Here is a 23,797-nt window from a genome sequence, read left to right as displayed (position 1 = left end):
AACTGTCGGTTCTGTTCCACATGACAGAACCGATCTCATTTCATCTGGTTTTTGCTCCACAAGAAGGCAGACGAGGTACCTTATCTCACAAGGTTCCTCTGGGTCCAGGAAAAGGTTTGACCTTTAAAGTAGTAAATGTTTCACTTCTTCTGCCCTTTCGTTTGACTGCTTCTTCCCAGGTTCCTCGGCTACGATACATTCAGTAAACAACAGAACTAAAAGACTTGATGGACCCACAGCAGGCTTTGGTCTGTTTGGGTTCCTGCTATGGTTCTGCTTCCATCGTCAAGTCCGGTTCAGGCTCCGGCGGTGGCTGTTTACTCAAATCCATGTTTTTGGTTTCAACAACAGTTTGTTCCGTGACGAGCGGTTGGGGGCTCTCAGGTGCTGCTCGGGTCACACTGTCGTAGGATGGAGGTAACGAGGTGGACGAAACTGTCTCAGAGCGCTCCATCCTTAACAAACTGGAGCCGTAGTTTTCCTTCATCATGGTGGCGATCAGCCCTTCTTTCTCTGGTGCGTCCTCTCCAAAGATCACCTCAACAGGTTCCTCGCCTTCAGCAGGTACGTGTCCCGGTGTGGTGATCTGCCGATATAGGTAGGAGGCAGCCTTCAGTTGCCGTCTCACCAGGTGTCTGCGGTAGCACCTCTGGATGATGGTGGCAGAGACTTCTTCTTGTTTGCGTCTCAGAGTTGTGGTGATTGGCTCGTAGGAGATCTTGGATGGGTTGGCCATCATAAACTTCTCCTCCATTTGCTGCTTGAGTGCATCCATCTCACCTGACTCGCCAAGGACACGCTTGGTGAAAGCAAAAAGAATGTCCAGGCAGTGGATCTTGTCTCCACTGACCATGGGCAAGTCCATGGAGATAAGTTTGATCTTGTTGGGTTTGGCAATGCGCAGCGGCTCCAGTAATGAGTCTGCAAAGTCTGACAGCTTGGAGTACTCGATGAACTGAGTTGCTTCAGGGTCAAACTTCTCCCAAACCTCGTAGAACATTTCAAAGTCGTCTTCGCTCAGCGGTTCTGTGCTTTCTTCTGTGGCCACACTGAAGTTCTCCAGAATGATGGCAATGTACATGTTAACCACGATGAGGAAGGAGATGATGATGTATGTGACAAAGAAGGTGATGCCCACCGACGGGTTCCCACAGTTTCCCTTGACCGTGGTGCCAGTGTGAGGAAGGTGGGCATCGCACTCCTCTGGGGAGTTGTTGAGGATGGGGCTGAGCAGGCTGTCCCACCCTGCAGAGGTGGTGATCTGGAATAAACAGATCATGCTGTTCCCAAAGGTTTCAAAGTTAAACATGTCGTCGATCCCCGCCTGCCGCTTCACGTAGGCAAAGTTAGCCATGCCAAAGATGGCGTAGATGAACATGACGAGGAAGAGGAGGAGTCCGATGTTGAAGAGAGCAGGAAGAGACATCATGAGGGCAAACAATAGTGTTCGAATGCCCTTTGCACCCCTGATGAGGCGAAGAATGCGTCCAATCCGAGCCAGTCGGATGACTCGGAACAGGGTCGGAGAGACAAAGTACTTCTCTATGATATCAGCCAGAACAATCCCTGGAAGACAAAACCAAAGTCAAATAAAGACACAAACTTAGAGGCTGCTCAGTTCTCTGGAGGGGTGGGGGCCCTCGTTTTGTATCATGGGTTAAAAAGACAACATCAGAACTCCCAGTGCATCACTGGTGCGTCACTCTGACCATGAATGGTTTCTTCTCCATTTTCTTCCTAATAGATGTAAACATGTCTGTCTGGCTGAGGGAGAACTGCTTCTAATCCAGCTGGAGTAACCAGATAACGTGGCTGGAACCCGACCTTCTCTACATGTGAACAGCTCCACCGAGCTGACGCCACATAAGCATCAAAAAGTAGCACGTGTAACATCATCAGGCAGTCCAGTATGTACCAAATCAGCTGTGCTGCAGCGTTCTTGTTGTCTATTCCTTCAGCTGTTGTGCCTTTCCTGTTTTTATTCCGTCTGCTCCACGCCAGCATTTGTTTACTATTTGTGTTGCTATAGCTTAACCGGAAGAATGCTGAAATGAGAGGGTGCCGTTCTACACCTACTGTAGCGCAGTGGAAGACATTTCACTCAAGGCTTTGGTTTTCTAGTGGACGATTAAACTAAGATAAAGACTCCCAGTTTGTTGCCGCAGATCAACTTACTGTAGATGTGTCGGACGAAACATTAATCCAGGAGTGAATGTACACAATATCACTATCACTGGTACTTCCGGAGAAAGAACCTACATATAATCAGAAGAATTTAAGTCAGGCCTTGTCCAAAGGCACTACTTCGTCTGTGAAGTGCTCTTGGAGGAAGTGTGAAGTAAGGCTTCAAACGTGTGGTGCACAAGTGTGCACATAATTGGCAAACTGGGAAGGGAAGCATTGCATCATCGATCGCAACACTTGCCTGGATGCTGGTCGCTGTCATTCTTTATTTTTTAAAACCTTTATTAACAACTTTCAAACAAACAACTTGAAACAAATGTACATTCATTGCTGCGTTGTCTCAAACATCCGGAGCATCAACTAATCGTCCTAAAATGAACTACTTTCATTAGACAATATGAGCCTTTTCTCCTGCAGCAACACCTTGTAGGTAATACCCTTCACCCAAGTCCGCATCGATGCAGACTTGGGTGAAGTGCAGATCAAGGGTGCAAAAGGGGTGCGATCAACTTCCGCACTGGATAATCGGGACACCCTACGCACTCGCACCCATGGCCAGGATCGCGCAGTTTAAGGGTGCAAGTGTGGAGGTGTGAGTGTTGGGATTGGGCCAGAGTCTCGGAGCTGGCAGAGAACCCAACGACTGAGTTGAGCTGAGTCAAGCCCTGATGTACCGAGTTGCTTTAGGCTGAGTAATGCTGTTGGAAAAGGCCTGTTAGAGACCCAGTGTGTGTGTTACGATGAATTAGAGACCTTGGTAAACATGCGGGACAACTTGATGGACAGTAAGACAGATGACCTTCAGTGACCTATCAGTTACTTGCACTCAGGCCCCTCCCACATCAGCATCTCCTAACAGAGTTTCAAACTGCATCCATATGCTGATGATACCCTCATCTATCCACCAAGAAGGTTCTCAGCCTCACCCCAACCTTCAGTTTCACTGACTTCCTGGTTGAGATCCTAAATCCTTCTTCTCAGCTACACCTGAGGACACTTCCATCACCACTTGGGATGCTGCCTCCTCAACTTAGGACAAGAGCAGGAGATCTTAACAACCCCAGGACCAGCAAGCTAAGACCTAACCTTAACATATTCCTGTCATCCTGGACATGAGCTGTTGGAGGTGCCCCCTTCTGGTGGTAGGATTAGGTCCATCAGAACCAGAACCTTCAAGGCACAGCTTCTCCCCTCTGCTACTAGACTCATCAACTCACTTCCTTTATGGGTGGATTTCAAAACCTTCTGAATGTTAGGACAGCAGTCCGAGGAAGGTCTTCCTACTGGATGAAGATAAAACCTGAACAGATACAAGAAGAAGGGCTCACCAACGATGGACAGGATGACAACCACAAAGTCGAAGATGTTCCAGCCAACGGTGAAGAAGTAGCAGCGCAGCGCTATAATCTTGATGATGCATTCAGTGGTGAAGATGATGATGAAGGCCAGGTTGATGTGGTAGAGGATCTTCTCCATGTGAGGGGACTGCTCGTCCGTTTCCACCATCATGGTGATCATATTGAGGAGGATCAGCACCATGATAAGGATGTCAAAGGCCTGCTTCCCAACCAGGTCAAAAAAGAATCCCTGCAGAGAGTTCTACAGAAGAAGAGAGTTTACCTGATTACTTCAGGCTACGAAGCTGAATCTGGGCTTTTATTGTGAAAGGGTTTGGTACCAGAGGTCTCGGAATGGGCTTCTGAGGCTTCTTGGAGCCCAGTTTCTTCATGGCATTGTAGTACTTCTTCTGTTCTTCAGTCATAAAGATGTCCTGTCCTCCTAAGTGAAGAAAGATAATGACTTGTTATTTTTACTGAAACAAAACCAAACCACCAGCCTGAGGCTCCGCCCACGCGGATCCCCTTTTCCCAGCTTAGTTTGAGAGATTTGACTGGATTGATCCTGCTAGTGGATGAATTAAGTCCCCCCCCCTCGGCTCTTATCTTTCGTTTTTGTTGGTTGAAGTTGTCGATGATGACTCCAATGAAGAGGTTGAGGGTGAAGAAGGAGCCGAAGATGATGAAGATGACAAAGTAGAGGTACATGTAGAGGTTGACCTCTTTGATCGGCTGCTCCTCGACCTGCAGCAGCAAATAAAAAGGGTTCATGTTTAATTTAGACTCTGTAGACACCAGCTGATGTCGTATAAACGTCTAACCTTCTCTGCTGAACAGGTAGAGATGAAATATTTGGTGTTTTTATTTGAAATCTGAACTTACTGCTCTGGAATCCACAGCAGCGTACATGATGTCCATCCAGCCTTTAAATGTTGCCTTAAACAAAGCAAATACATGATCAGTCATTTAAAGTTGATCTTTAATCCTGAGTTGTGATTAAAGTTAGCGAGCCTGGGTCGACACGCCGTTATTGATCTATTAAATGGATCCTTTCTCTGCCCTGAGATTTGAATCTGGTGACGCTGGCTTAAAAACCAGGAAAAATACAAGCTGAATAAATTCTGAAATATGGTGACTCTGTTCCTTAGATCAGCTGTCTGATGTGATCTGATGTTTCTGTGTGGGTTTGTCTGCATCACCACGTCACCATAGCAACGCTCTGCTCACTTCCTGCATTTACATGAAGTAAAAAAATCTGTTTAAACAGTAATTCAGTAGAAAATAATTCCTGCTGCTGATTTTATCAATGAAGAATCATCAGCTCCTTCTCTGTGTGTGTGTATGCGTGCGTGTGTGCGAGTGTGTGTGTGCGTGTGTGTTTGCATGCGTGCGTGAGTGTGTGCGTACGTGTGTGTGTGCATGCATGCGTGAGTGTGTGTGTGCATGTGTGTGCGTGTTTGTGCGTGTGGGTGTGCACGTGAGTGAGTGTGCACGTGCGTGAGTGTGTGTGTGTGTGTGTGTGTGCGTTAGTGCGTGAGTGTGTGCGTAAGTGCGTGTATCTAGTGGTCATTAGCGATAACCCTAGTGGTCATTAGTGATAATCCTAGTGGTCATTGGTGATAACCCTAGTGGTTATTAGTGATGTCTCTGGTGGTCATTGGTGATAATCCTAGTGGTCATTAGTGATAACCCTAGTGGTCATTAGTGATGTCTCTAGTGGTCATTGGTGATAATCCTAGTGGTCATTGGTTATGTCTCTAGTGGTCATCAGTGATAATCCTAGTGGTCATCAGTGATAATCCTAGTGGTCATTGGTGATGTCTCTAGTGGTCATTGGTGATAATCCTAGTGGTCATTAGTGATAACCCTAGTGGTCATTAGTGATAATCTTAGTGGTCATTGGTTATGACTCTAGTGGTCATTAGTGATGTCTCTAGTGGTCATCAGTGATAATCCTAGTGGTCATCAGTGATAACCCTAGTGGTCATTAGTGATGTCTCCAGTGGTCATTAGTGATAATCCTAGTGGTTATTAGTGATGTCTCTAGTGGTCATTGGTGATAATCCTAGTGGTCATTAGTGATAACCCTAGTGGTCATTAGTGATAATCTTAGTGGTCATTGGTTATGACTCTAGTGGTCATTAGTGATGTCTCTAGTGGTCATCAGTGATAATCCTAGTGGTCATCAGTGATAACCCTAGTGGTCATTAGTGATGTCTCCAGTGGTCATTAGTGATAACCCTAGTGGTCTTTAGTGATGTCTCTAGTGGTCATTGGTAATAATCCTAGTGGTCATCAGTGATAACCCTAGTGGTCATTAGTGATGTCTCCAGTGGTCATTAGTGATAACCCTAGTGGTCATTAGTGATGTCTCCAGTGGTCATTAGTGATAATCCTAGTGGTTATTAGTGATGTCTCTAGTGGTCATTGGTGATAATCCTAGTCGTCATCAGTGATAACCCTAGTGGTCATTAGTGATGTCTCCAGTGGTCATTGGTGATAATCCTAGTGGTCATCAGTGATAACCCTAGTGGTCATTAGTGATAATCCTAGTGGTTTTTAGTGATGTCTCCAGTAGTCATTAGTGATAATCTTAGTGGTGATTGGTTATGACTCTAGTGGTCATTAGTGATGTCTCTAGTGGTCATCAGTGATAATCCTAGTGGTCATCAGTGATAACCCTAGTGGTCATTAGTGATAATCCTAGTGGTCATTAGTGATAATCCTAGTGGTTATTAGTGATGTCTCTAGTGGTCATCAGTGATAATCCTAATAGTTATTAGTGATGTCTCCAGTGGTCATTAGTGATAATCTTAGTGGTCATTGGTTATGACTCTAGTGGTCATTAGTGATGTCTCTAGTGGTCATCAGTGATAATCCTAGTGGTCATCAGTGATAACCCTAGTGGTCATTAGTGATGTCTCCAGTGGTCATTTGTGATAATCCTAGTGGTTATTAGTGATGTCTCTAGTGGTCATTGGTGATAATCCTAGTGGTCATCAGTGATAACCCTAGTGGTCATTAGTGATAATCTTAGTGGTCATTAGTTATAACCCTAGTGGTCATTAGTGACAATCTTAGTGGTCATTGGTTATGACTCTAGTGGTCATTAGTGATGACTCTAGTGGTCATTAGTAATGTCTCTAGTGGTCATTGGTGATAATCCTAGTGGTCATCAGTGATAACCCTAGTGGTCATTAGTGATAACCCTAGTGGTCATTAGTGATCATCTTAGTGGTCATTGGTTATGACTCTAGTGGTCATTAGTGATGTCTCTAGTGGTCATCAGTGATAACCCTAGTGGTCATTAGTGATGTCTCCAGTGGTCATTAGTGATAACCCTAGTGGTCTTTAGTGATGTCTCTAGTGGTCATTGGTGATAACCCTAGTGGTCATCAGTGATAACCCTAGTGGTCATTAGTGATAACCCTAGTGGTCATTAGTGATAATCTTAGTGGTCATTGGTTATGACTCTAGTGGTCATTAGTGATGTCTCTAGTGGTCATCAGTGATAATCCTAGTGGTCATCAGTGATAACCCTAGTGGTCATTAGTGATGTCTCTAGTGGTCATCAGTGATAACCCTAGTGGTCATTAGTGATAACCCTAGTGGTCATTAGTGATAATCTTAGTGGTCATTGGTTATGACTCTAGTGGTCATTAGTGATGTCTCTAGTGGTCATCAGTGATAATCCTAGTGGTCATCAGTGATAACCCTAGTGGTCATTAGTGATGTCTCCAGTGGTCATTAGTTATAACCCTAGTGGTCTTTAGTGATGTCTCTAGTGGTCATTGGTGATAATCCTAGTGGTCATCAGTGATAACCCTAGTGGTCATTAGTGATAATCTTAGTGGTCATTGGTTATGACTCTAGTGGTCATTAGTGATGTTTCTAGTGGTCATTAGTGATGTTTCTAGTGGTCATCAGTGATAAACCTAGTGGTCATTAGTGATAACCCTAGTGGTCATTAGTGATAATCTTAGTGGTCATTGGTTATGACTCTAGTGGTCATTAGTGATGTCTCTAGTGGTCATCTGTGATAATCCTAGTGGTCATCAGTGATAACCCTAGTGGTCATTAGTGATGTCTCTAGTGGTCATTAGTGATAATCCTAGTGGTCATTAGTGATGTCTCTGGTGGTCATTAGTGATAACCCTAGTGGTCTTTAGTGATAACCCTAGTGGTCATTAGTGATGTCTCTAGTGGTCATTAGTGATAATCCTAGTGGTCATTAGTGATGTCTCTGGTGGTCATCAGTGATAACCCTAGTGGTCATTGGTGATAATCCTAGTGGTCATCAGTGATAACCCTAGTGGTCATTAGTGATAATCTTAGTGGTCATTGGTTATGACTCTAGTGGTCATTAGTGATGTCTCTAGTGGTCATCTGTGATAATCCTAGTGGTCATCAGTGATAACCCTAGTGGTCATTAGTGATGTCTCTAGTGGTCATTAGTGATAATCCTAGTGGTCATTAGTGATGTCTCTAGTGGTCATTGGTGATAATCCTAGTGGTCATCAGTGATAACCCTAGTGGTCATTAGTGATGTCTCTAGTGGTCATTAGTGATAATCCTAGTGGTCATTAGTGATGTCTCTGGTGGTCATCAGTGATAACCCTAGTGGTCATTGGTGATAATCCTAGTGGTCATCAGTGATAATCCTAGTAGTTATTAGTGATGTCTTTGGTGGTCATTAGTGATAACCCTAGTGGTCATTAGTGATGTCTCTGTTGGTCATTAGTGATAACCCTAGTGGTCATTGGGGTTAGGATTTGGGTCTGGTTCCAGTCAGACTCCTGCTTTGATCATAATAATACATTTCTGAGTTCTGCAGCATGTTTTTTAGCTGAGAGAAATTTCCAGATGCTAATGGAACGCTTGTCCCCACCAACTGTTGCTGAACCCAAAGACAAAATGCTGAGATGTTCTGAGTGATTTGTTGCCAAGGCGACTGGATTCTAAAAAAGCTCAAGTTTGGGTCAAGCAGCAGCCGCTGTGATTCAGCATTTGTTCCTTTACTTTTCTCCATCCTCCCCTTTGTCTCTGTGTCACTCTGTGCTTCAGAATCTCTCCACTGCATCTTTATCCATTTTCATGACTTGTTTTCAGCTCCTTCCTTCCTCCTCCAGGGCTCTGCTTCTTTCTTTTCACTTGTTATTGGACCTTTTCTCTAGCTCTACATGTAGCTCCCACCCCCCACACCTGGCTGGAGCTGCTCTAAAAATACACGCCTCTCAGACGCTGATTTATTGGAGGCTCTCAGGACGCCCGTGGTGGGCGAAAGAGAGCGAGGGGTAGAAGAAGGCGAAGAAAAAAGGCAGAAGAGGGAGGAGGTGGCGCCTGAGGGTGGTGGAGGAGAGAGGAGGTGATGAGAGGATGAGGACTGATGAAAAGGAAGAAAAAAATCGGGAGAAAAGTGCTCTTGTTTCTCCTGTTGCTGCTCCTGCTTGCCCTCCTGCGTCTCCTCTGTTAACCTCCCCAATTCTCCTGTATTCTTGGTGTTTCTTAGTTTTGCACAAACTTGTTTATTTAGATTCCTACAGAAAATTTGCAGGTTTTCTCAGTTTCTTGTTTCTAGTTGTTGTTCATGCCAAATCAGTTTTTTATAGTTTATACATTTTCTGACAAATAGAAGTTCAGTTTATTCTGATTATTAATGAGTTGAGAACATGAAAAGTTTTCAGTTAACCAAAATAATAACTGGATCCTTTAATATAAACAAACTCAAACAAAGACAACATTTAATTTGGGGTTTCTCAAAAAAAAAGAGAGAATCTGATATGAATACATGAGATTAACCAGGATTATCTCCCTAATCTCTTACTGATCATTCCTGATTCTCATCAGCGAGGAAGAGAACAGAGAGGAAGCTTAGTGAATAAAAGTTAGAGAGAAGCAGGAAGACAGTTCCTCCTGTCGTCTGGGGAGGAGGAGTTGCAGGAGGAGGAGGGGGAGGAGGAGTCTGAAGCTCTTTCACAGTAAACAGAAATGTAAAGGTGAACTTTAGGAGCTGTGGAGCTTTCAGCACTTCCTGGTGAGCTTTTCTCTCCACAACTTGGAGCTGACAACAGGAAGCAGAACTCTGTTTAAGACCTCTGGGGAACGTTTCTGCGTCCGACTCACAGCCTACCCAGCAGGAAAGGTCACGGGACCCAGCAGTGAGCAGGTGAGCTCACCTGGAGAAATTCTGGTTCTCTTTAGAAAACGGAACTCAAAGACGGATTAATCCTTGAATTTGGGTTTTTACATGGTTCCATCAAAATAAAGCATGATGGTGCCGACGTATTTAAAATCCTAATGAACATCCTGTCAGGTGCGAGTGGCTGAGCTGAAGCGTAGCGGAGGTTGTTTGTAACATAACTGCGTGACCCAGACACGGAGTGGCTAGCATTGGGTTTAAACAGAACACGCGGCTTTGTTCTGGGAACGGCAGCGCAGCGCTCGGAGAGAGCCGAGACCGAGCAGCAGTTCCGAATAGATAAGGAAGCTGACTTACTGGTAGTAGACAGCGTGGAAAGATCCCTTTCCTTGTTTGAGGGCTGGTAAGCCTGAGAACTCGGTTCAATGTCTGATAGGAACGATGACTGAGTGATGAATAAGCGGCGGTGCTTCCGTAAATAGTGTCGGCGTGATGACGTTGACAAGCCACGCTGGTGATGGGAATGCTGGGAAGTGTAGTAGCCCGCCGGTTTGGTCCATAGGGAGTGGTCAGCAGGAGGAGTTCGTGACAGGACCCCCCCTCAAGGGACGGCCCCCGAAGTCCCAGGACGGCAGGCCCAGCAATCAGTCCATAGGGCAGGGTCGAGAAACGAGCGAACGGGTTCCCAAGAGCGCTCCTCCGGACCGTAACCCTCCCAGTCCACCAGGTACTGCCAACCACGTCCCCGGCGGCAGGCGTCCAGAAACCTGCAGACCGTGTAAACACGATCCTCTTCCACACAGCGGGGCAGAGGCACCCGGGTCGGAGGATGGTGGAGAGGAGAGGAGACCACCGGCTTAAGCTGAGAGACATGGAAGACCGGGTGAATCCTGAGAGTGGCCGGAAGGCGCAGCCGGTAAGTGATCGGATTGATGACCTTAAGGACAGGGAAGGGACCCAGGAAGCGAGGAGCGAGCTTCCGGGAGCCCGCCGGCATCCTCAGATTGGTGGAAGAGAGCCATGCCTGGTCACCAGGCCGGAAGGCGGGGCCAGGCCGGTGGCGGCGGCGATGCTGACGGGAGTACTCCGTGTTGGTCCGGGTGATGGCTGCACAGGCCCGTATCCAGGCGAGCCGACAGCGGCGGACCAGAGTCTGGGCAGCAGGGACCTCCACCTCAGGCACCTGATGGCTTAACAGAGGGGGCTGGTACCCATAACACGTCTCGAAGGGAGATAGACCCGTGGCAGAGGAGGTCTGGAGGTTGTGCGACAGTTCCGCCCACAGGAGGAAGCGGGGCCAGGTGGACGGCTGGGACGAGGCGAAGCAGCGTAAGTAACAACCAAGCTGCTGGTTGGCCCTTTCCGTCTGACTGTTGGTCTGCGGATGGTACCCAGAGGACAGACTGGTTGAAGCGCCGACCAAACGACAGAAGGTCTTCCAGAAGCGTGAGACGAACTGAGGTCCTCGGACGGATATCACGTCCTGGGGGAAACCATGGAGCCGCACCACCTGTTCAAGGAGCAGTTCGGCCGTCCTCTTGGCAGTGGGGAGGCCGGCCAGGACCACTAAGTGCACGGCCTTCGAGAAGCGGTCAGTGATGGTGAGTATAGTGTCCAGGTGGTCAACGGCGGGCAGGCCCGTGAAAAAATCCAGACCGATGTGCGACCACGGCCGCTTGGGCACGGGGAGTGGTTGCAAGTCCCCGGCGCCAGGTTGGTTGGAGGACTTGGACCGGGCACATACATCACATGCGGCAATGAACTCGTGGACATCCCTCCTCATAGAAGGCCACCAGAGAGCCCAACGGAGGAACTGGAGGGTGCGGGCTTGGCCTTGATGTCCAGCGAGCTGCGAACGATGCCCCCACGTTAGTGCCTCCCATCGGCAGGCGGTCAGAACGTAGAGGCGGTTCGGGGGAGTCTCTGGGGGTACCGGATCGGCAGGGAGAGCGGCCCGGATGGATTGTTCCAGAGGCCATTGGAGGGAGGCCAAGAAGCGTTGAGCCGGCAGGATGGTCAGAGGCTCCGGAGGGCTTGTATCCTGTGAGAAACGCCGAGAGAGAGCGTCCGCCTTGAGGTTTTTGGAGCCGGGTCGGTAGGCGATGTGGAAATTGTACGGCTCGAAAAAGAGGGCCCACCAAGCCTGGCGAGGATTGAGTTGACGGGCAGTCTGAAGGTGTATTGGGTTCGGATGGTCGGTCCAGATCAGGAAAGGGTCGGTGGTACCCAAGAGCCACTGCCGCCACTCCTCCAGGGCCCATTTTATCGCCAGCAGTTCTTGGTCGCTGACCCAATAGTTCTGCCGTGTAGGGGAGAACTTCCGGGAAAAGTAAGCGCAGGGGTGGAGCTTAGAGTCCGGGACCCGTTGCAAGAGAACGGCCCCTGCTCTCACATCAGAGGCGTCCACCTCCATGACGAAGGGCAGGGTCAGGTCCGGGTGGAGGAGGATGGGTTCACTAACAAAGCGCCGCACCAGATCATGGAAGGCATGGGTAGCCTCCGGGGTAAGACGGAAAGGGCGAGGCTGGTTGGTAGCTTTTGTGAGGGAGGTCAGAGGTGCTGCGAGGGAACTGAAGTTGCGTATGAACCTGTGGTAGAAGTTTGAGAAGCCCAGAAAGCTTTGCACCTGTTTCAGGGTCGTGGGTAGCGGACACTGTGCTACTGCCTGAACCTTTTGAGGATCCATCCTCAGGCCCCGGGAGGAGATGGTGAAACCCAGGAAGGAGGTGGACTCCTGGTGAAACGCACACTTCTCCAGTTTGCAGTATAGATTGTGGTCCAGGAGGCGGGACAGAACGGCCTGAACATGCCGGATGTGTTCTTCGGCCGTGCGAGAGTATATGAGTATGTCATCCAGATGTACAAAAACCCAGCGGCCCAACATGTCTCTTAGTACATCTGTGATGAATCGTTGGAAAACCGCGGGGCTATTGCAGAAACCAAAAGGCATATTCAGGTACTCATAGTGGTTGGTTGGTGTGATGAAGGCGGGCTTCCACTCCTCCCCCTCCTTGATGCGGATCAGGTTATAAGCACTGCGCAGATCCAGTTTGGTGAATAGGGCAGCTTGGGTGATGGTGTCCAGAGCGGTACCCACGAGAGGAAGAGGGTGACGATCCCGGATCGTTATCTTGTTCAACCCTCGCTAGTCGATACAGGGCCGGAGAACCCCCTCCTTCTTCTTCACAAAAAAAATCCTGCGGCACCGGGGGATGTTGAGTGGTGGATGAACCCCTTCTGGAGGGCCTCGGTTATGTAGGAGTCCATTGCCCGGGTCTCCGCCGGAGAGAGAGAGTACAGGCGACCCCGGGGCGGGGTGGTACCGGGCTGGAGCCTGATCTCCAGATCATAAGGCCGATGAGGAGGTAACCTGGTAGTGGGATCCTTGGCAAAGATCTGAGCGAGGTCGTGGTATTGTGTAGGAATGAGTGTCAGGTCTACATCCCTGGGAGGTGTTGATCTAGTCCAGGGTGTAGGGGAACTACAGTGGGTCTGGCAACCTGCGCCCCAGGCCATGACCTTACTGGTGGACCAGGATATGTGAGGCTCATGGCAGCAGAACCAGGAGTGACCCAGGATGAGAGGAGTAGCCAGGGCCTGAATGACCAGGAAGTGAAGGGTCTCCAGGTGTTGGTTGATGGTCATGTGGAGGTCCTGGGTTCGGTGGGTGAGAGGGTACGGCTTGAGTGGGCGGCCGTCCACAGATGTGACAGGAATGGGTCGGTTGAGAGCGGTAAGGGGTATCTTGAGCTGGGTGACCAGTCCCTGGTCGATAAAACATTCGGCGGCGCCGGTGTCTAGGAGAGCCTCCAGTCGGGTTGGGCCTTGGTCCAGGTGGAGGGAGACTGGGAGAGTGGTGCGATGTGGGACTGGAAAAGTGGAGACTCCGGGCGGGACAGCCCCTACTCCGACCCGGAGGGACCATTTCCCGGTCGTCTCGGGCACATACCACGGTGGTGGCCCAAATCCCCACAGTAGGCGCATCGTCCTTCCTGATAACGCCGCGCCCGTTCCTCAGGGGGAAGATGTCCCAGCTGCATGAGTTCCTCCATCGGTTGGTTGCCCTGACGACGGGGTGACGTTCTGGTGTGGGCGGGAGCCAACATGGTGCTTGGTCGGTTCAGGATGCAGCGGTCCAATTGGAGGGCCAGGTCCAAGGAGGTTGGGGCCTCATGTCCGATCATGCCCTCACGGATTTGGGGGGACAACCCCTCCAGGTAAACGGCCTTCAGGGCGGCGTCATCCCAAGTCAACCGAGCGGTCGTAGTCCAGAAGCGGGAGGTGTAATGAGCCACCGTTTGGGAGCCCTGACGAAGTTGAAGTAGTCGGGTCTCATCCGCGACCTCGCTGCTGGGATGAATGAACGCCTTCTTCATCTCCTTCACAAAGGTCTCGTAACTGTTGCAGACAGGAGACTTCTGGTTGTACACAGCCGCCGCCCATTCGCCGACCCGTCAGCAGGGAGGTCAGCAGGGCGACGCGAGAACAGGACGTGGGGTAGCGCGCCGGCTGGCACTCAAAAGTCATTGCTAGGATAGCCAGCATGCCTTCCGGGGACCCCCTGTTCCCATCCCACTTCTCTGGGAGGCTGAGACGTGGTTCCATGTTGTCGGTGACGGCTGAGGTCTGTCGTTGCAGGGCAGTGGAGAGCTGGACAACTAGCTCGCTAAGAGACTCGAGCTTAGAGGCTTGGCGATCTGCTGCGGCACGAAGCTGGTTCATGTTTGCAGTCTGTCGATCTACAGTTATGCGAAGTTGAGCTACTTCTGCACGCAGGTGAGCGAACTCCGCTGGGTCAACCTTAGACTCAGTCATCCTGTCAGGTTTGAGTGGCTGAGCTGAAGCGTAGCAGAGGTTGTTTGTAGCGTAACTGCGTGACCCAGACGCGGAGTGGCTAGCATTGGGTTTAAACAGAGCACGCGGCTTTGTTCTGGGAACGGCGGCGCAGCGCTCGGAGAGAGCCGAGACCGAGCAGCAGTTCCGAATAGATAAGGAAGATGACTTACTGGTAGTAGACAGCGTGGAAAGATCCCTTTCCTGGTTTGAGGGCTGGTAAGCCTGAGAACTCGGTACAATGTCTGGTAGGAACGATGACTGAGTGATGAATGAGCGGCGGTGCTTCCGTAAATAGTATCGGCGTGATGACGTTGACAAGCCACGCTGGTGATGGGAATGCTGGGAAGTGTAGTAGCCTGCCAGTTTGGTCCATAGGGAGTGGTCAGCAGGAGGAGTTTGTGACACATTCATAGCAGACCTAAAAGTCCCTTTAGCATCCTTTTGTTCTGCCATGTGGGTCTCTGCTGCTTCCAGAAACACTCCAAACACAAAAAACAGCTGCATCCGTTTCCTGTCGGTTTTAGGAATCATCTGCCCAAAATGAGTCGTTTCAGAAAGATTCTCATTTGTGATGTCCCAATGAGGAAAACCAGCATTTGACCACCCCACCCTACCCTCACCTGTCACAGATTGAGAAGCAGTGGCTCTTCTCGGAGCACCTCCCAGATATCAGAGCTTCTCAGCTCATAGAAGCCAACCAGGAGATGGTGGGCGTGACCAGCTACAGCTCATTTTCTTAAAGTGACTGAGCCCAGAAACGACAAATTCTGGAAGGTACTGAAACCGTCAAGAACAAAACTGCTGAGAGGCTTTCTGTCAGACCAGAGATAATAGGACATTCTCCAAATCCACACTGGAGGCATCAGTGGCACGCAACAGCAGAGGAACTTCACTGCTTTAGTCTATAGGGTGGATCTAAACCAGCCACGGCGTGGAATGTTTCAGGTGCTTCCCAGAAGCTGCGCTGCACCTCTAAATTTAGGATTAAGTTCTTTTGTTGCCGCTTTTGTGAATGTCAACTTCTGCAGCTAACATAGAGCTAGACAGGAAGTTTCTGTGTAAAATGTCCAGTAAATGTCAAAATAAGATTGTTGCAGCGATGGTAGATTACATCAGTACATGCAACCTGAGGGCTTGCTTACTCCCAGCATCGCTGGAGAAGAGCCCCGGTGTTTTCCTGGCTTTAATCCTGGAGAGGAACAACATCATCTAGAACTTCAAACAGTGACATCAAATGGGAGTTTGACGTCACTGTTTTTTTCTTCTTCCGGCCCTCGGAGGGTGCAGACGCTTTTTTCCTGCAATTCACACCTGGGGAAGTGGATTTTCATTGAATCCAAGTATCTTTACTGACCAGTAATTAATAATTCCTTCTAATTGTTTGTTATTAATCACATAAATCTTTGCAGGAGGAGCTCACCACTTGCAGCAGCGACAGATAACCGGCACCAACGTTGTCGAAGTTGACCTTGACCTTGGTCCAGTAGTAGAGGGAGGTGTCGTTGAAGGCGTTGCACTCTGACTTGTTGTTGATGACGGAGGCGTCGTAGACAAAGCCAGTTCTGTTTACACAGCGACCGAACTTCCCTGCAAACAGGTTGACCCCCATGATGCTGAAGATGAGCCAGAAGATGAGGCAGACCAGCAGTACATTCATGATGGAGGGAATCGCTCCAATCAGTGCGTTCACCACCACCTGATGACCGAGGAGGAGAAAACATGTCACCTAGATGAAACATTCCAAAGGAACGTGTCTAACATTCTACAGGAACATCTCTAATGTTGTGCAGGAACATCTCTAACTTTCTACAGGAACATCTCTAATGTTCTGCAGGAACATCTCTAACGTTCTACATAAACATCTTTAACGTTCTACATAAACATCTCTAACGTTCTACAAGAACATCTCTAATGTTCTACATAAACATCTCTAACATTCTGCAGGAACATATCTAATGTTCTGCAGGAACATCTCTAATGTTCTACAGGAATATCTCTAATGTTCTGCAGGAACATCTCTAATTTTCTACAGGAACATCTCTAATGTTCTGCAGGAACATCTCTAATGTTCTGCAGGAACATCTCTAATTTTCTACAGGAACATCTCTAATGTTCTACAGGAACATCTCTAATGTTCTGCAGGAACATCTCTAATGTTCTGCAGGAACATCTCTAATGTTCTGCAGGAATATCTCTAATGATCTGCAGGAACATCTCTAATGTTCTGCAGGAACATCTCTAATGTTCTGCAGGAATATCTCTAATTTTCTACAGGAACATCTCTAATGTTCTGCAGGAACATCTCTAATGTTCTGCAGGAACATCTCTAATGTTCTACATAAACATCTTTAACGTTCTACATAAACATCTCTAACGTTCTACAAGAACATCTCTAATGTTCTACATAAAAATCTTGAACATTCTGCAAGAACATATCTAATGTTCTGCAGGAACATCTCTAATGTTCTACAGGAATATCTCTAATGTTCTGCAGGAACATCTCTAATTTTCTACAGGAACATCTCTAATGTTCTGCAGGAACATCTCTAATGTTCTGCAGGCATATCTCTAATGTTCTGCAGGAACACCTCTAATGTTCTGCAGGAACATCTCTATTGTTCTACATAAACATCTCTAATGTTCTACAGGAATATCTCTAATGTTCTGCAGGAACACCTCTAATGTTCTGCAGGAACACCTCTAATGTTCTGCAGTTACATCTCTATTGTTCTACATAAACATCTCTAATGTTCTACAGGAATATCTCTAATGTTCTGCAGGAACACCTCTAATGTACTGCAGAACATCTCTATTGTTCTACATAAACACCTCTAATGTTCTGCAGGAACATCTCTATTGTTCTACATAAACACCTCTAATGTTCTGCATGAACATCTCTAATGTTCTTCAGGAATATCTCTAACGTTTTGCAGGAACATCTCTAATGTTCTACAGGACTATCTCTAATGCTCTGCAGGAACATCTCTAATGTTTTACAGGAATATCTCGAATGTTCTGCAGGAACATCTCTAATGTTCTACAGGAATATCTCTAATGTTCTACAGGAATATCTCTAATGTTGTGCAGGAACACCTCTAATGTTCTGCAGGAACATCTCTATTGTTCTACATAAACATCTCTAATGTTCTACAGAAACATCTCTAATGTTCTGCAGGAACATCTCTATTGTTCTACATAAACACCTCTAATGTTCTGCAGGAACATCTCTATTGTTCTACATAAACATCTCTAATGTTCTGCAGGAACACCTCTAATGTTCTGCAGGAACATCTCTATTGTTCTACATAAACATCTCTAATGTTCTACAGGAATATCTCTAATGTTCTGCAGGAACACCTCTAATGTTCTGCAGGAACATCTCTATTGTTCTACATAAACATCTCTAATGTTCTACAGGAATATCTCTAATGTTCTGCAGGAACATCTCTAATGTTCTACATAAACACCTCTAATGTTCTGCAGGAACATCTCTATTGTTCTACATAAACATCTCTAATGTTCTGCAGGAACACCTCTAATGTTCTGCAGGAACATCTCTATTGTTCTACATAAACATCTCTAATGTTCTACAGGAATATCTCTAATGTTCTACAGGAATATCTCTAATGTTCTGCAGGAACACCTCTAATGTTCTGCAGGAACATCTCTATTGTTCTACATAAACATCTCTAATGTTCTACAGGAATATCTCTAATGTTCTACAGGAATATCTCTAATGTTCTGCAGGAACACCTCTAATGTTCTGCAGGAACATCTCTATTGTTCTACATAAACATCTCTGATGTTCTACAAGAATATCTCTAATGTTCTTCAGGAATATCTCTAATGTTCTTCAGGAATATCTCTAATGTTCTGCAGGAACATCTCTATTGTTCTACATAAACATGTCTAATGTCCTACAGGAATATCTCCAATGTTCTGCAGGAACACCTCTATTGTTCTACAGGAACATCTCTAATGTTCTGCAGGAACATGTCTAACGTTCTACATAAACAGATGAACGTGTTACTGGCACTTGTCAGATGTTCTACCAAAGCCGGTTGAGTTTTCTGATGGTCAGATCAAACATCTAGACATGTTCTCATGAATTCTTTCAGGATTCACGTCTATGAGATGCAAGGACAGGTGTTCTGATGTTTACCTGCCACCTTATGATGTCACTGTCCTCACACATGAAAACGTGAGTGTGATGTTAACCTAAAGCTGCCCCAGAAACTTTAACCAACTAATAAGACCATGTTAGTCCTTCAGTAGCAGGATGTTCACGTACATGAAGACTTAACATCATTAGGACATCACTAAACGGTCAGATTTCATGGGTGATGTCATCACTACGTTTCCACCTGACCATCAGAACTCAGCCTGAACCTGCATGTTCATGACTGCATGACTCATGTTTTCACTGGACTGCTGCAGCTCCTACAGTTGAACCTTCACACGTCCACCACAGAACCCAAACCCCTGAGGAGAACCCTGCTCTTGGTGTTTAACAGTAAGACCAGATATGACTCCTCGGTGTGGTGTTGAGTTCTGCTGTGAAGACCTGAGTCAGCTAACGGCTAACTAGCAGCAGAACGAGCTACATGCTAACACCATTAGCCAGGGGAGGAGGAACCAGTCAGAGTTCTGCAGAAATCTTAGATTTTACTGTTCTGGAGGGAAAACAGCAAAAACATTCAGTGTTTTTATTTAAATCACCAATTCTCAACCAAAAATAATTTATTTTAATGATGTAAAGTTTGAACAAACCAGTCAAATCAAATCTGATCGTTTTTGAATGTTTTTCTCTGACAGGTGTAAAGTAGTGATTTTTTTATCTGGACAGTATCTTGTGACTAGCAGCAGCTGCTGGTGCTCCGTCTGCTGGAGAGCGTCACACAGAAACCTGCTGCTTCACATCTGGAACAGCAGCTCCAGATGAGTGTTCTGCAGAACTCTGACCCGGTTCTGCCTCAGTAATACTGATGTTTTCATTTTTACTTAATACTGACAGGAGTGTGACATGGAGGAGCAGGACCAACAGGAAATTAGAGGGGACAGGAACAGGAAGTGATGAAGAAGAAAGAGACCAGGTGGAGGAAGTTCCAGGTGAAACACACCTGAGCACCAGGATTTAGAGGAGAGATCCAAGTTTCCTTCTATTCCATTTATGGTTCTTTTTAAAACACAGAAAGGTTTTATTTACCTTGCTGACGTTTCGTTTGCGGCTGCAGACTTCCTCAGGCTGACGCTGATGGTGGCGTCACTTCCTTCTCCGTTTATCCGCGGGCAGCAGAGGACGTTGTCGCCCTCTGCTGCCCGCTCTCCCCTCTCCGACGATGCAGTCCCATGCGTGGTCCAGCGTGTAAACTCCATCATCCCTGTTCATGGTCCCACATCCACGTCTCCTTATCTCCATAGCTTCTTTTATCCATCTTTTGTATTTCTGTTGTTCGGTGTTTATGATCCGTGTGTCGTCCCAGTCCATTACATGGTTTTCCCGTGTGCAGTGATCTGTTAGGGTTAGGGTTCTTGTTTTGCTGCTCTTGTGTGTTTTCTGCTTGTTTCTTTCTCGCTCTCTTTTCTATGTTCTATTGTTCGTGTGTTGAGTTGGCGTCCGGTTTCTCCTACGTATGTTTTATTGCAGAGTTTGCATGGGATTTCGTAAACGACTCCACATTTACTGCTGCCCGCGGATAAACGGAGTAGGAAGTGACGCCACCATCAGCATCAGCTCTGAGGATGTTTGCAGCCGGCAAACGAAACGTCAGCAAGGTAAAAAAAACCTTTCCTGTGTTTACAAAGAACCAAAAATGGAATTAGAAAGTAGACACAGTAAGAACACACCAAACAAGTTTCCTTCGGCTGATCTGAGTCTGAATTCAAACCTTTTTCCTTTCTGCTCTTTTATCTGCATTTACATGTTTTTTCCTCTAAACTGAAACCTCTTGGGTTAAATGAAGGGGAGCTGATTACAGGTCAGTTCCCCTTCAGGATGCTTCGTTTTGGGTTTATGGAGGAAAACGTGATGTCAGACAAGGTAGTTTGTGTTTCTGATCAGCTGATTCATGTTGTCATAAAGTGCTCTGCTTACGTTTGCGTTCTCCTCTAATGTCTTCTGTTATATTAAACATCTAAAGAGGAACAGCAGAGAACCGTCTCACTTCAAACCACACCGGTTTGTCCCTTCTGGGCCACCGTAATGTCAACAGGCGACCTTTTAAGAAAATAAGGTCTGAGCCCAAAACTGAAACGTAAATGAGGTCGGACTTTCAGGTGTGTTCTTGGGAATCGTTGCTGCTGCAGGAGAAACCACGCCCATCCCACCTTCCTCCTGCTGACGTGGGTTCCAGCTTCCCACCATCACTCAGACTCTAGTTTCAGAGCAAAGAGGTTCTTTTGAACAACCAAAGTTCCAGCGAGAGAACAGCAAGAACCCCGAAAACCCAGGAGAACCCCAGAGAATGTTTGGGGAGGTTCTGGGAACTCTCCAAAGTGAGATCCATGTGGAGCAGCTGATTGGAAGGTCATGACGTTACGGTTGATTAGAGCAGAATAAACCTGGGGTCTCATTTATCAAACATGGCGTAGAATCCTTACTAAAACCGTACCTAAGCTCAGCAAAAAAATGTTCTTACGCCAAGCAGGTGTGTGATCTATCAAACATGGAGGACGCACAGCTGCACGCAATCTCCGCTTCATAAATCAGAGACTATCTTGAAAGGTTCTCAGCTGCATTTTAGTCACATCCCGCCCTCACCACGCCCACTTACTGCCATAAATAGTCAATGCAAAGTGCCTTGTGGATCTCATGCATATACATAAGCCGGCTGTTGCAGTGCTCCACCAATGACATGGTGACCATAGATCAAGAAAGATCAAGGAAGCGCTATTTCACAGAAGCAGAAGTTGAGGTACCTGTGGGTGAGGAGGAGAAATGACAGGAAGTGCTTTTGCAAAACAAATAAGAGAAAATCCACGGAGTGGCACAGCGTTGCTGAAGCCGTCAATGCTGACTTCTTCAGAGAGATCTGTGGCGGATGTAAAAAAATGATCCGAACGGGATTCGCTCCCCAGACTCCCGGGTGAAAGTCACGCGCACTAACCAGTCACCCAAACAGAGATCTTCCCTGTACAGGTAGCCAGGTCACATGATCAATCAGGTCACAGTGACAGGACACACACTGTCACAGACGCACGATGTTCTGTCTCAATCTGTCCCCCTGCTGATGTTCGGCATTCTGTATTCTGTGTGCGTGTGTGTGCGTGTGTGTGCACACGCGTGTGGGGGGATCTTGTTCTGTGTGAAAACGAAGCAGTACAAGTGATAATGCTGCAGGATTTCATAATTGTATCTTCTCAGCAGCAGCAGCACTGCAGGTGCTCTCCATGTCCAGCATGTGTGTAAGCCAGGTCCTTAGTCAACTTAAAGTTACGCACATTTTCCGCTACGTTTTCTTTCATAAATCCCAACGTTTGCGTGGAAAGTTGCTTACGCAGTTTTCCGACCCCGTTTTGTGCGTAAGCTAGCTTGATAAATGAGGCCGCAGGTCTTTAGAGTGTCTGAGTCTTCATCGTCTCCTCTGGACGGTTTTAGAATCCTAAAGGACTAAAAAGCTCCTGAGAACTCTGATGCGGTTATGTTCGCTTCAAACAAAGTTAATGAACTACTTGAATGTTTCTGTTTGAAATGAAAGGGAAACAGGAAGTGTGTTTAAGGTGCTCAGACGCTTTAATACTGACTCTTACCCTCATTCCTTCAAACCTGGAGAGGGCTCTGAGGGGCCGCAGCGCCCGCAGCGTTCGCAGGGATTTGATGGCGGCTAAGTCGGAGTAACCCAACGTGTTGGCCACCAAACTGATCAATGAAACCTGGAGGAGGGGGAGGAGGAGGGAGGAAAGGATGGAAAGACGAGGAGGAAGAGAAAAAGAAAAGGAGGGTGATTAACTTCTATTCTAGTGAAGACAGAGAAGAGGAGGGTGACCAGCTGATGGCATCTTCCTGCTGGGGAGGAGAGACGTTCCGTTAGTGTCCACGTTCTGACCTGTGGAACTAAACTGGCTTCATATTAGTGGGAATATAACCTGGATTCAGGAAAAGATGACATTCATTTCCTTAAAATAAAAACCACCAATAAGGATGGAACCGAACCTCAGAAGCCGGCAAGCCTGGGTGATTTCTGGCTTTGAAAAGATGAAGAGTTGTAGAATTTCAACATAAATCCATTAAATCGGACCTGTTTTGGTCCCTGAAAAACACGGATTGGTTTCCTTGGGTCAAAGCCAGGAACCACAGCATCTCCAAGCCTTCTAAACCCAATAGAACAGCAGCAGGCCTCAGGTGGGTCGGCTGGTTCTTACCCTGATACCAGCGAAGCGGGACGCGGCCCGGAGAGGACGGAGAGCCCTGAGCGTCCTCAGCACCCGCATGGCGGTGACCTGGTTCACCGGGAGGAAGTGAGCCAGCTGACCCAACACTGAGATCTACAAGTAGCACAGGTGACATCAGCTGCTGGAGGAGAACGCCCACACACCACAGGTGACACGGGTAGCGTACTGGTACTGGTCTGAGTCATTCCACGTCTCTTCAGACTCTTCCAGCCCAGACCTGCACCTCTAGACCATCTGTAGTAAATGACCTGTATTTGAAATCGCCCCCCAAAGTGCTTCACAACACAATCAGTCGTTCACCCATTCACACCCTGCTGGGGATGAGCTACAATGTAGCCACAGCTGCCCTGGGGTGGTCTGCCAGGCGAGGCTGCCAAGCTCTGACCACCGGAGGTGGGTTAGGCGTCTTCCCCAAGGACACCGCAGCAGCGACAGACTAAGCGGGGCTCGAACCTGCAACCTTCCAATTACGGGCGAGCACTTAGCTCCCGTGCCACCGTCGCCCTCCGTCTAAACATTCCGAGTCCTTGTAGAAGATGACAGAGTAGAGCAGAGTCGGCCGTGAGCCACTTTTTCACAATAAAAGCACAGAAGAGCTACGGCCGTAGAACGTGAACGTTCTTTAATCCAAAACCTTTCAAGTTTTTGTTGTTGTGATTCTTTTTCCAAACAATGCAAAACAACAGTTCTCACAAATGAATAAAGCTGAAGATACTTCAATAAAATACAAGCTAAACGTGGTGAAATCATCCATCCATTGTCTGAACCCGCTTTGTCCATGTAGGGTCGCGGGGGGGCAGGTGCCTATCTCCAGCAGTCAACAAGAAATCAGGCGGGGTACACCCTGGACAGAGAGCCAGTCCATCGCAGGGCAACACACACACACACACACACACACTCCAAAGGACAA

At 47.5% G+C, this 23,797-nt stretch overlaps 1 protein-coding gene across 2 annotated transcripts in view; it reads right to left on the bottom strand.

Moving 5' to 3' along the window:
- Window positions 1-97: 97 nt before the first annotated feature.
- scn5lab (sodium channel, voltage gated, type V-like, alpha b) overlaps window positions 98-23,797 on the bottom strand; it is a 165,003-nt gene continuing 141,303 nt past the window's right edge. For both annotated transcript variants that reach the window (XM_070553523.1, XM_054736163.2), the window contains exons 26-32: window positions 22,246-22,368; window positions 15,917-16,192; window positions 4,404-4,457; window positions 4,128-4,265; window positions 3,863-3,967; window positions 3,513-3,783; window positions 98-1,566 (exon numbers count right to left, since the gene is read on the bottom strand). In XM_070553523.1, coding sequence (XP_070409624.1) covers window positions 266-1,566; window positions 3,513-3,783; window positions 3,863-3,967; window positions 4,128-4,265; window positions 4,404-4,457; window positions 15,917-16,192; window positions 22,246-22,368 — 2,268 coding nt within the window. In that variant the 3' untranslated portion in view covers window positions 98-265. The remainder of the gene's footprint in view (window positions 1,567-3,512; window positions 3,784-3,862; window positions 3,968-4,127; window positions 4,266-4,403; window positions 4,458-15,916; window positions 16,193-22,245; window positions 22,369-23,797) is intronic.

This window comes from Nothobranchius furzeri, chromosome 7, assembly GCF_043380555.1.
Source record: "Nothobranchius furzeri strain GRZ-AD chromosome 7, NfurGRZ-RIMD1, whole genome shotgun sequence".
In the NCBI taxonomy this organism is placed as follows: Eukaryota; Metazoa; Chordata; class Actinopteri; order Cyprinodontiformes; family Nothobranchiidae; genus Nothobranchius; species Nothobranchius furzeri.
Note: the sequence above shows the minus strand (reverse complement) of the source record. Positions and strands in the feature narration are given on the sequence as shown.